The sequence below is a fragment of the Dictyostelium purpureum genome, assembly GCF_000190715.1.
Source record: "Dictyostelium purpureum unplaced genomic scaffold DICPUscaffold_608, whole genome shotgun sequence".
Taxonomy (NCBI): domain Eukaryota; phylum Evosea; class Eumycetozoa; order Dictyosteliales; family Dictyosteliaceae; genus Dictyostelium; species Dictyostelium purpureum.
In genome coordinates this window covers 1-11,897 of record NW_003519942.1, presented here as the reverse complement: position 1 = coordinate 11,897, position 11,897 = coordinate 1, and the positions used below count along the sequence as shown (strand labels likewise).

The 11,897-nt window shown below is 23.6% G+C and overlaps 3 protein-coding genes across 3 annotated transcripts; 1 reads left to right on the top strand and 2 right to left on the bottom strand.

The window, feature by feature from the left end:
- The first annotated feature begins 295 nt into the window (after positions 1 to 295).
- Positions 296 to 2,535, top strand: DICPUDRAFT_59197 (uncharacterized protein). The gene is made up of 2 exons (XM_003294643.1): positions 296 to 1,072; positions 1,162 to 2,535. Exons 1-2 carry the CDS (start codon positions 1,014 to 1,016, stop codon positions 2,297 to 2,299), a joined length of 1,197 nt encoding a protein of 398 aa, XP_003294691.1. The 5' UTR covers positions 296 to 1,013; the 3' UTR covers positions 2,300 to 2,535.
- Positions 2,536 to 2,761: 226 nt separating this feature from the next.
- On the bottom strand, positions 2,762 to 3,346 carry DICPUDRAFT_43805 (uncharacterized protein; the record flags this gene model as incomplete). The annotated part of the gene is made up of 1 exon (XM_003294642.1): positions 2,762 to 3,346. One exon carries the CDS (start codon positions 3,344 to 3,346, stop codon positions 2,762 to 2,764), a length of 585 nt encoding a protein of 194 aa, XP_003294690.1.
- Positions 3,347 to 3,652: 306 nt separating this feature from the next.
- On the bottom strand, positions 3,653 to 10,630 carry DICPUDRAFT_100030 (uncharacterized protein; the record flags this gene model as incomplete). The annotated part of the gene is made up of 3 exons (XM_003294641.1): positions 3,653 to 8,171; positions 8,261 to 10,453; positions 10,597 to 10,630. The coding sequence occupies 3 exons, from the start codon at positions 10,628 to 10,630 to the stop codon at positions 3,676 to 3,678; spliced, it is 6,723 nt and encodes a 2,240-aa protein (XP_003294689.1). The 3' UTR covers positions 3,653 to 3,675.
- Positions 10,631 to 11,897: the final 1,267 nt, after the last annotated feature.

Here is an 11,897-nt window from a genome sequence, read left to right as displayed (position 1 = left end):
AAAAAAAAAATTTTAAAAAAAAATAATATTGGAACCCCCCCCCTTTGCCCATTTTTTTTGTGGGGAATTTTAAAATAGGGTATTATTTTTAAATTTAATTTTTTTCCCGGGCAACTTAAGGCCCCAAAAAAAATATTTTGGTTTTTAAAAAAAAAAAAAAAAAAAAAACCGTTTGTTTTAAAATTTTTTTTTTTTTTTTTTTTTTTTTTTTTTTCTCAATTTTTTTTTTTTTTTAATTTTTAATTTTATTTTTTATTTTTTATTTTTTATTTTTATTTTTTATTTTTTATTTTTTACATTTGTTATTTTTTTAAATTTAGTAGTAGAGATATAGTATAGTTATTATTATTATTATGAAGTTATAACAAATAATAACAAAAAGAAATTATAATAAAATAAAACATAATAATAATAATAACAATAATAATTATAATAATAATAAGTCTTGTTAAATAGGTTAAAAACTACTAGTCGTCTATAGTTTTTATTTATTTTTTTTTTTCATTCCAACAAATTTAATAATATTTAAATAATTAAATAAATACTAAAACACTTAGTATTATATTTTAATAATTAATATATTAAAGCAATATAATAATAAGCATAATAAAGATAATAAAAAACTAACATTTGTATTTATATAAAGAAAAATTAAATCTTTTTTTTTTATTTTTTTTTTTTAAAATTTTTTTTAAAATATACAACAAACATATCATTTTTTATATACACCTTAAATAATATAAAATTTTATTAATAATTATTGTTATTGTGTGGTATTATTTTTAAAAATTTTAAAATTTTTTTAATTGTTTTTTTTGTTTTTTTTCTATAAAAATCAAAATTTAATTAATTAATAAATAAATAATAATATAATAATAAAATAATAAAAAAATAATAATAAAATAATAACATATTTATTTAAAAAACTAATATTAAATAACGAATAAACCATTTTCTCTCTTGAATTTAAATATAAAAGAAGAAAATAAATAAAATTTAATAAATATATAAGAATGACAATTTCAGATAGATCAATTTATGATTATTATAATATAACAGAAATTATAGGAGAGTAAGCTAAAAATTCGTTTTTTTATTTTTTTTTTTTTAATTAAAAAAAATCAAATTAATATTAATAAATAAAACTTTTTTTTTTTTTAGGGGCACATTTTCAACAGTAACATTAGCAAATAATATAAATAAAGAAGAAGAGAAATATGCTGTAAAGATTATTTCAAAAGAAATTTTAGATAAAGAAAGAAGAACATATGTAGATTGGGAAATATCAATTCTATCAAAATGTCAACATCCAAATATAATAAAATTTATTGAACATTTCGAATCAGAAGAAGATATTTGTTTGGTGTTGGAATGGATTCCAAATGGAGATTTGTTTGATCGAATTATAAACAAAGGAGTTTTTAGTGAAGACGAAGCATTGTTGACAATGAAGTCATTATTATCAGCGATCGAATATTTACACGATAGATCTATAGTACACAGAGATATTAAGCCCGAGAATATTTTGGTCAGTTCATCAGAGGGAGATATTAAATTAGCAGATTTTGGTCTTGCCAAGTATTACGAAGAATCAGTTGGTATGGATAAGCAATGCGGAACTTTGGCCTACTCTGCCCCGGAAATTACAAATAATCAAATTTATAGAAAAAGTGTTGATATGTGGAGTTGCGGTTGTATATTATATTTTATTCTTTTTGGTAGACCACCATTCTATAGTAATGATGAATCCATTATGTACGAATTAATTGTCAAGGGTGAATGGTCATTTCCTTCAAATTCAGATTTCAAATATTCCAATCAAGTTAAAGATTTAATTAAATCATTGTTACAACAAGATCCAAACAAAAGACTAACAGTTAAAGAGTCATTAGGCCATCCATGGATACTTGGAGAGAAATCATTTTCAAAACTATCTTTTAGAAGTTTACTTCAAAGTAACGAATTTAATTATAATATTGTAAATAATAGCTTAATACATAGCAATAATAACGATGACGACAACGATAACAACCATGATAATAACAACTCAGCAAACAATAGTTCAATGGACGAATTCTCTTCCGAGGAAGATTTTACCGAAGATGATGATGATTATGACGATGAAGTCGAAGAAAAATATCAACAAAAACAACAACAACACCAAGAACAACAACAAATTTCAATGCGCACTTCTTCCTCTTCAGCATCAAAACCAATATCAATTAAGAAATCAAATCAACTAAGAGCAAGCTTTAACCAAACTGTAGATATACTGCGTGGCCCTCTTACACCTTTATAAAAATATAAAATTAACAACAATAATAATAATAATTATAATAATAACAATAATAATAATAATTATATAAATTATATAAATTATATATGAATTTTTTATCTATAATTTTTTTTATTTTTTTTTTATGCATTAAAAAAATCAATTTTCGATGAATCACCAAATTCTTTTCTGGGATTAAAAAAAACATAATAAATATTTATTTTAATAGTAAAATGCTATAAAACTTTTTTTTTTAGTCTAAATTTTATTAAAATTGTAAATATAAAACAATTTTTATTTTATTTAATAAATATGTTATACTCTTGTAGAGTTTTCTATCCTTTTGATCTTGTTACGAAAAAGGATAGTTTAAATTAATTTTTAAATTATATTCTTAATTGATATGTGTAATATATATTTTGTTATTTGCTATTCCTACTATTATTGTTTAGTTATTAGTGCTATTATATTTTTTTATTTATTTATTTACCAGTGTTTTGTAACCATTTCTTTTTTAATTTTTGTTTTATAAAAATCGCTTATTGGTTTATAGAGCGGTAAGTTGTTTCTCATATTTATAATAAACCTTCCTTTAGTATTGCTTCTTTTTTTTGATGTCATTGTCCATACTTGAATTGCATTTTCATCAAAGTCCATAGCATCACCAATTATTTCTCTTGCAAACCCTACTCTTTGCCCTTTATAACCTATTAAACAATAATTTGGATTTGAGTCTGATATTTGTTCTATTAATTTACCGGCGCCCATCATTTGAAAAGTATTATATAATCTTTTATTATGATATGGTATTGCACCTGTTATAACTATTGCAACATATATCCCAAGTTTAATTGACTTTATATATTTTCTAAAAATTTCAATTTCTTCATCATTCGTTATATGAAATATATTGAAGGTAAATGGTAGTAAATTGTTAACATCTTTCTTTTGATCCAATACCCATAGGTTTATTGCTCCTTCCGTTATTTCATACATATTTGAAATGTCTTGATTGTGATATAAAAATTTGGTGTCAAAAATTCCATCACCTGATATTACTTTTAGTGTCATATTTATAAATATATTGATTTTTTAAATGTGTTTTAATTGTTTTTTGTTTTTTGTTTTTTTGCCCCTTTATACAAATATTCATCAAATTTTTTCTTTTTTTTCTTTTTTCTTTTTTTTTTTACAACCAACCAATTTTATAAAAAATAAAAATAAAAATAAAAAAAATAAAAATAAAAATAAAAAATTTAAAAAAAATATTTAAATAATTTTAAAAAAAAAAAATTTTATTTGAAAAGATAAAATATCTTTTGTGATCAAATGACACAAATAAAAAAAGTAAAATTCGAATTTTAGTAATCTTGTTTTAACATTTATTATTTATATTTTTATTAATTAAATATTTTACTGAATGGGTTAACTAATTTTTTAATGTCAGAAATTGAATCTTTACCACCATAAATTAAAATTTGTTCGACAAGGTACTCTGATCTATCATTTGTTGAAAGATAGTAAAAATCTTGAGAGTGCTGAATGGCATCTTTTATTACGTCTGGATTCCAATGTTGGAAACAGTTTAAATACCCACCAATCATGGTTTCGACTTCTTGTGGGCAATATTGTAAATATCTTTGAATTAAAAAATAGGCCATATTTCTGATATTATAGTAATCGGATTGAATTAATAATAATAGCTCATTCTTTAAAAAACTAAGTTGATTTGGTACATTGTGGGTTATTTTAATAATTTCATCCAATTGTTGAGCAGTTTTCTCGTTCTCATTTAAATATTTTTCATTCTTAATATATTTAAATGGATATGATTCTTTACAATTAATAATATGCTGAGATGTTTGTTGTTGTTGCTGTTGTGATGGTTTCTGTGATGGTTTCTGTGGTTTTGATTGTTGATGTGGATGTGGTTGTTGATAGTTTATATCGAATGAATATAACGAGTTTAGAGTTGAGGTTAATTGATTTGGTTTTGTTCTTTTTAATACTGGTTGGAAATTTGGATAGAAATTTGATAAAGACTTTATAATATCTTTATGTTGAATTAAAAGATCAATATTTTGATTATGATCAATGAAGATTAATATAAAATCACAAAGCTTTGAGATCATTGGAACAAAGTCTGAAATTCTTGAGCTACAATTACTTGACAACAATGTAAAGTATTCACAAAGTATTGGTTCTAATGATGGACTATTGAAAACAACCGGTCTTAAGATATCCAACAAATCTAATATTTGGTAGAATAAATGGTGATAGTTTCTAGAAAGGAATTGATCTAATGGTGTGTCGGATCTACCTGATAATAAGGAATGAATTGATGGTAAGTGTAGCGAAATAAGCTCTGGGTGAATAAGTGCTAGCTTTCTAATAATTATAAATCCTGAATTTCTATTTTCATTTGAAACATCTGATATCTTTAAAATTATACGATGAAAGATTATATCTAACTGGGTAGTTGGAATTTGACTCTTTAAATCATTAGGTATTATATTGTTATTTTGATTTTGTTGTGGTTGGTCAGACTTTTGAATTTTTTGTTGGGGTTGTTGTTTTAATAATAGTTGGTTTGTCTGGTTTGATGGTAAAATTAAGAAAGGTGAATAGTTTGAAATAATTGATTTTAATAATGATGGAAATGCAAAATAAATTTGTTTAATGACAGTTGCAGATGAGGAAGATTTGGTATATTGATTAGAAAGGTGAAGTATAAGTGATACTAAATTATCTCGGGATATCATTGAAGATGAAATTAATAGATTCATTCTATTTTGTAATTTACTTGGAGATAATATTTTGACACTATCCATTTCATCGACAATATAATCTGAAAGGAGTCTAATGGTTGATGGGTTTAGGTAATGCATAACAACAGAGTCCATTATTGTGGTCATATTTGTAACACTTTTCGAAATGGCAGTAGTAGCGGTATTTGAGGCACTATAGTATGGAGCACCAGATCTTGGGTGTTGGTGATAAGCATTAATAAAACTTAATACCAATGATGGATCTAGGCCAATTCTCTTATGGCTAGAATTAATTTCAATAAATTGATTTACCCCATTCTTACAATCATTACCAACCTTGAATAACCATTGCATCATTATTTTTAAATTTTTCCATGTTGAGTTGTGGATAAAATGTGAGTGTAAAAATGTTGAAAATTTAAAGCTACCTTTACCAAATAATAGGAAATAAATTTTATCTAAATTTAATTTAATATTAATATTATTATTAATATTATTACTATTATGGTTTTTCATTGTTTCTTGGCTATTAAAATTTTGTTTATGATTTTCTTGATTATTTAAAATGAATTGCTGTACCAGTAATACCATCCAATCCAATAGTATACCTAATGATGTTTTTAATTTTAAATCTTTTTTTGAACCAATTTCGTTTAATAATAAAACTAATGAGTTGAAAATAACTATTGTGACATCAGTTGAATGAGTTGATTCAATATTGTTTCTTTGGGTCATTGAATATAATTTACTGAAAAATTTACCAATAAACTCTTCTAATCTCTGTGGATCATTAAATATAAATAAACTCACTAAATTCTTAAAGATATAACCCAACCTATTAATTTCATTTATGACCAAATTTTGATATTTGATTTTATCCAATTCTGAAATAATTTCTTTACTATTAAACTTAAATTTTGGAACTTCAATTGAGTCACTTGAATAAATATTCCATTCTTTGCAAATATCAAATACTTTTTCATTTGATGGTTTTGAATGTAACTTTGGACTTTGCTTCATTGGTGTATTTATGGGGGTAATTGGTAATAATTTGAATAATGCTTTTTTTGAGATATATTCTAAAAAATCTTTTTGTTTGAATACATTATTATTATTAATTTTTTGATTTGATAATGAATCTAATAATTTTTGTATTTGATTATTTTGGTTGTCAACTATTTTGGAATTCTTAATTAAATCATTATTTAATAATCTTATTATGGAAATTAAAAGTGAGATATTGATTTCATTATTTGGGGCTAAATTATTAAAATTGAAAGATTGTATTTCTTTAAAATAACTTTCAATTTTTTCACTGTTATTTTCTTTAATTATTGGTATAGTTATATTAATTAATTCATTTGCTGTTGATGTATTATTAAATAGTTGATCTTTAATTGATATATTATCTATATTCATTGGTTCTGTCTCTTTAACTGGACCATCGTTATCTAAAAATTGATTAAATATTAAATTTGATTGCTTCCTTTTAATAGCTTTCTCTTTAATGATTTGATTTTGTTGTATTGACTCTATAAAATTTAAAAATAAACTTCCCTTCTGATTTTTTGATTTTTTAATAAACAATTTTAATATTGTTAATGTGTTATTGTGATTTAACTTCAATTGAGAAAGTTGTTTTTTTATATCCTCATGGTTACCACTACTATTATATTGCTTTTTAATTTCATCTATACTATTGTCCAGTTTAGTCAATATCATTTCCCTTGAAATATTTGAAATACTGTGAGAGAATAAATAGTTTATACAATCTGTCGATTTCAAAAGATATTCAGACTCGAATGAAACTTGAATTAACTGTTGGATATTTGATTGGAGTACAATTTCAACAAACTCTTTACTTCTTAAAATTGGTTCGTCAACACTCTGGTTTTTAAAGTTATGGAAAGTTGTCTCTAATTTTGAATTGGTTTTTGAAACTGGGAATAATATATTTATAATGGATTCAATCTGTTGATTAAAATTTTGATCAATAGAGTTATTGAGTTTATAGGTTGATAAACAATAAATAACCGAGTCCAAGACTACCCTTGGTATATAAATTTCTTTGGGGTTTGTAGCAGATGTTGTAGTTGTTGAGCTTGAATGGGTTTTGGCCACTATCCATTTTTGTTGAGAATTGACTACGCTATGTGATGATAAATAAGATGATAGTTCTTTTTGTTGCTCTGGCTGGAGTAAATGTAAATAAACATAAAATATTAAAATAGCTATTTCACTATTCATTAAATAATTTGCTGTTACGCCTCTGTCAAGTATTAAATAGGACAAATCGATTGGAAATGATGCATCGTATGGTGTACTTTGATTATTAACCAAATATTGAAGATATGATTTAATAGCGTTGATATCAGTCTCTATATAAATTGCTTTCTTTAAAGCGGCAATTACTATTTCTTGACTTTCTTCAAACCACTGCAAGCTTCCTAACTTTATTAACCATTGAAAATCTTCAGTTATAAATAAATTTGAATCCGTATTTTTTTGAATACCATTTGAACCGCCCAATGAAGATAAATTATTTGTTGGGGAGGTTTTTATTTTATCTAAAGATGATTTCAATTGTTGATGGGTCGATGGTGGTAGAGGTATATTTGACCCAGAGGTTGTCGATGTGGATGATGATGATTTTGGTGATGGAGGTACCAAAGAAGCCAAAGCCTTTTTAGATAGCAATCTAACAATTTGGTTTTCAGAGTGTAAGAGTGTAAAAAAGAAATTTAAAATTTCTAAAGTTGGGACAGGTGACAATGAGTTGAAAAATAATGTCATTCTGCTTAGTACTCTTTGAGATATATTATTATTTGCATTTGGTGACTCGAATTGGGTTGATAATAAAATTTCACTAATACAAATAGGTGGTAAAATATCCAATGTCTTTGGGTCGTTGTGTATTATAGGATTTAACCATACCATTGATTGTTTTGAATCTTGATTGCTCATAATTTCTAATAGGAAATCCGGTTGTCTACTGGTACATAATACAAAACCTAAATGATTTTCGTTCTCTAATTTTTGTAACTTTTCAATAATTTCGTCAGGTGGTTGTCTAATTGGGCCTTTAATATCCAATAAAATAAATTCGATGCCATTTAATTGTGGGTATTCTAAAAATAAATAAAAAAAATTAAAAAACATTAATGTTAATATTTTTATAATAAAATACATTCAGATATTTTATAAAATATGTACTTACTTGATAATATTTTTTTTTCTTCTATTCTTTGGTTCATTTCATTAATTTCAAAAATGTTTGAGTTTTGAATACCTTTTGGTATATATGGTGGAAATTTCCAGGAACGAGTTATGACCATTTCAATTAAAGTTCTAATAGTTGGACAATTTGGCCAAAGATAAGTACCGATAACAAAGGGGGATAAACAAACTAAAAGACAAGATAATACCATTGATTGCCAAAACATTGGGGTATATGCTAATGGTGGGTCACTGTTTTCAATTCTTGAAAAATTAATAAAGGATTCTGCAAATGACGGTTTTGTAATATTTGATGCAATACCAACTTTGGTTGCAGTTGACATGGCTCTTTTTAGTAATCCCTCACAAAGATCTAAACAAGCCCCTCTTTCATTTGAAAATTCTGTACCAATATTTATAATGACCTCGAGTATAACCTCTTGAATTGGTGTCTCTGTAGTTAAAATACGATAAGCATTTCTATCTGAATCCGCTGCATTATTGGAAGCTTGAAAATAGGAGCCCAAAGGTTCAAAAACCAAAAACCTTTTAATTAATGATAATGCATCGGTTGATGATAATTCTGACAATGGGATTAATTTACCAACCCACTGAACACAATAAGATTGAAGATAAGAGACTGCTATACGAGGATTTAATTCTTTTGAGGTTTCATAGAATGATGGTAATAAAAATAATAGCTGTGATAGTAAGTGATACATATTTGTAATCCATTTTTCACCAGTTAAAATATTTATATTTGAATTTGTTGGTTTAATATAATGCTGTTCATCCCATGATGTTATATTTGTTAATTGTTCGCAGAGATAAATTAAATTTATACTAGAGAGGTGCTTGAATATTTTCCTTATTACTAATTTAACATTTCTATCCTCTCTTGAAGCATAATCTTTTAAAATTGCTGATAATTCCTCTTCGCCCCTGTTTGCTGGAAAATATTTAAAAATTGTTGAAAGTTTAGATTTGGTGACAACCTTTTGATTGCCATCCATTTCCATTTCTATAGCTTGGTGTAGAGCTATCGCTGGGTAAGCAGAGTTATTTCCTAAGAGTGATGAAACTACGTCGAATTGATGAGACGAAATTTGAATCTTTAAAAGGTTCTGTACAGTTTTAATATCCTCTAGTGTGTTTTCGGTAGTATACATTAAAAGTTGAGAGAGATATTCTTTTGAAAATCTAAAAACATTTGTATTATTTAATAATGAATCAATAACCTGTGACCCCTCTAATCTTGATTCCTTGAACCCAACAGTTAGTGATAAAAGTTTAATAAAAGCCCTTTGATTTGGTGAGATTATATATTGTTTAATTAAATGTATAATATATCTTATGATTTCATTATAACAATAGGAAAATCTATTTCTAGGTTGTTGTGGTGGCTGTGACTGATTCGATGAAGGTGATGACGTTAATAATTGATCAATCTCTTCAACTACTACTAATAAATCCTGATCATCATTATTATTTTGTGTTGTATTGGTCGCAGAAGGTGTTGGGTTTTTTATTTTTTGTTGTAAAGCTAAAGGTTGTTTATTTACAGTTGGTGGAGTTGTGGTTGTAGATGTTGTAGTTGATAAAGCTGTATTATTTGTTTGCTGTAGTTGCTGTTGTTTATTTTGAGGAAACACCATTGTTATATTATTTACGAAATTTTTACAGTATGGATCTTCAACCCAATATCTGTCCCCTATTGCATCATCCAAATAGGCAAAAAATAGGTACTGTGGCCAATCGGAAATAGAGTCATAACCTGCCATTAATAAATTGCATGCCAATATAGATAATAGATTGTTCTTTTTCTGTACATGAGTTGGGTCTTTTTTTAAAAGTGATAAAAGTGGGTCCAATAAGTCAAAGTGTGAAAATAAACTTGGTGACTTCTTTGCAATAACCAATAATGATAAATATGCACATTTATCCGGCTCATTACCAATACTATTTCTAAAAACCAATAATATTGTCTTTATGATTCTAATTTTATTTTCAATATCTTCTTCACTTTCAATTAAATCGACATAATAATTTTGATCAAATGATTTTTTAATATTGTTATTGTTTGGGTTATTATTAATATTATTACTAATATTACTACTATTATTTATGCCATTATTATCTGTATCATTTTTTAATTTTTTTGCTTGACCCTGTTCACTTGATTCTTCATTTAAACCTGAATAAAAAATTAAATTTGTATTAATATTAATAAAAAAAAATTTTATTTTTATTTTTATTTTATTTTATTTATTTTATTTTATCTTATTTTATTTTATTTTATTTAATTTTATTTTTTTATTATTTAATATGATTAGTTACCTTTACTTCTTTTAACTTTATTTACATTTGACATTATTATTTGATTTTTTTGAAATTTGTTATTTTTAGAAAATTTTCATTGATCAAAAAAAAAAAAAAAAAAAAAAAAAACTAATATAATTATATTTAATTTTATTTATTATTTCAAAAAACAAAAATTATTTTTTGGGGGGGTAAATATAAAATAAAAAAATATATTTGGAAATCGTTATAGATACTGAAAAAAAAAAAAAATTATGTGTTTGTTAATGTTTAAATAAATAATTAAAATAAAAAAATAAAAAAAATTTTCATTTTTTTCAATTTTTTTTTTTTTTTTCTAATTTTTTTTTTTTTTTTTAATTTTTTATTTTATTAATTATTTTTTTTTTTATATTTTATGATACTTCGCCTAATATCATCTTTTTTCTATTATTTATATTTTATTTATAACTGTAATAACATTAAGTTTTTTTTTTTAAATATTATTTGATTTTTTTTTTTATAACATTTTTCAAAAAATTTATATATATTATTTGATCCTATTCCTTTTTTATATTTAATTTTTTTTTTTTTTTTTTTTTTTTTTGTTTAAATATAGTAAGGTTAGTTCTAATTATAAAAACTGAATAAAAATTAAATAAAGCTTCATTATTTTGTTTTAATGTATAAACTACTATTTTAATACAGCAATAATAATATAAAATATCGTTTAATAATAATATTTTAATTAAATAAAAATAATAGTTGTAGTAATAAAAATAACATAAAAAATAATTTTAAAAAAAAAAATAATAAACAAACATAAACAGTAATAAAATCTTTATTTATATTAATATCTTATTTTTACCACTACCATTTTTACTACTACAATTATTATTTCTATTTAATTAAAATTAGATTTATTAAATATTTAATAAAAGTATTGATGTATTTTATTATTTGGTAATAACAAATTTTATTTTTTTACTTTTTTTGAGTTGTATTATTTTTTGTGTCACACTATAATTTAAAAAAAAAAAAATAAAAAAAAAAATAAAAAAAAATAAGTAAATAAATAAATAAAAATAAAGTGTCAATTAAATCAATAATATTTTAATTAACATGGCTACTATACATAATTATGCATTAAAAAACTGCCATAAATAATAAATATCAAAATTTTTAAAAAAACATATGTGGACAATTCCATCATTTTATTTTCTACAAAATTGGAAATCATTCATTCACTCACTTTTTATATCTGTATTTGGATATCAATATAAATGTCTATATATAAACAGAAAAAAAACTAAATAAAAATAAAAATAAAATAAACTTTT

Coding starts and splice junctions, on each gene's coding strand:
- DICPUDRAFT_59197 (XM_003294643.1), top strand. CDS start 1,014: ATGACAATTTCAGATAGATCAATTTATGATTATTATAATATAACAGAA. Junction 1,073..1,161: donor ATAACAGAAATTATAGGAGA/GTAAGCTAAAAA, acceptor TTTTTTTTTTAG/GGGCACATTTTCAACAGTAA.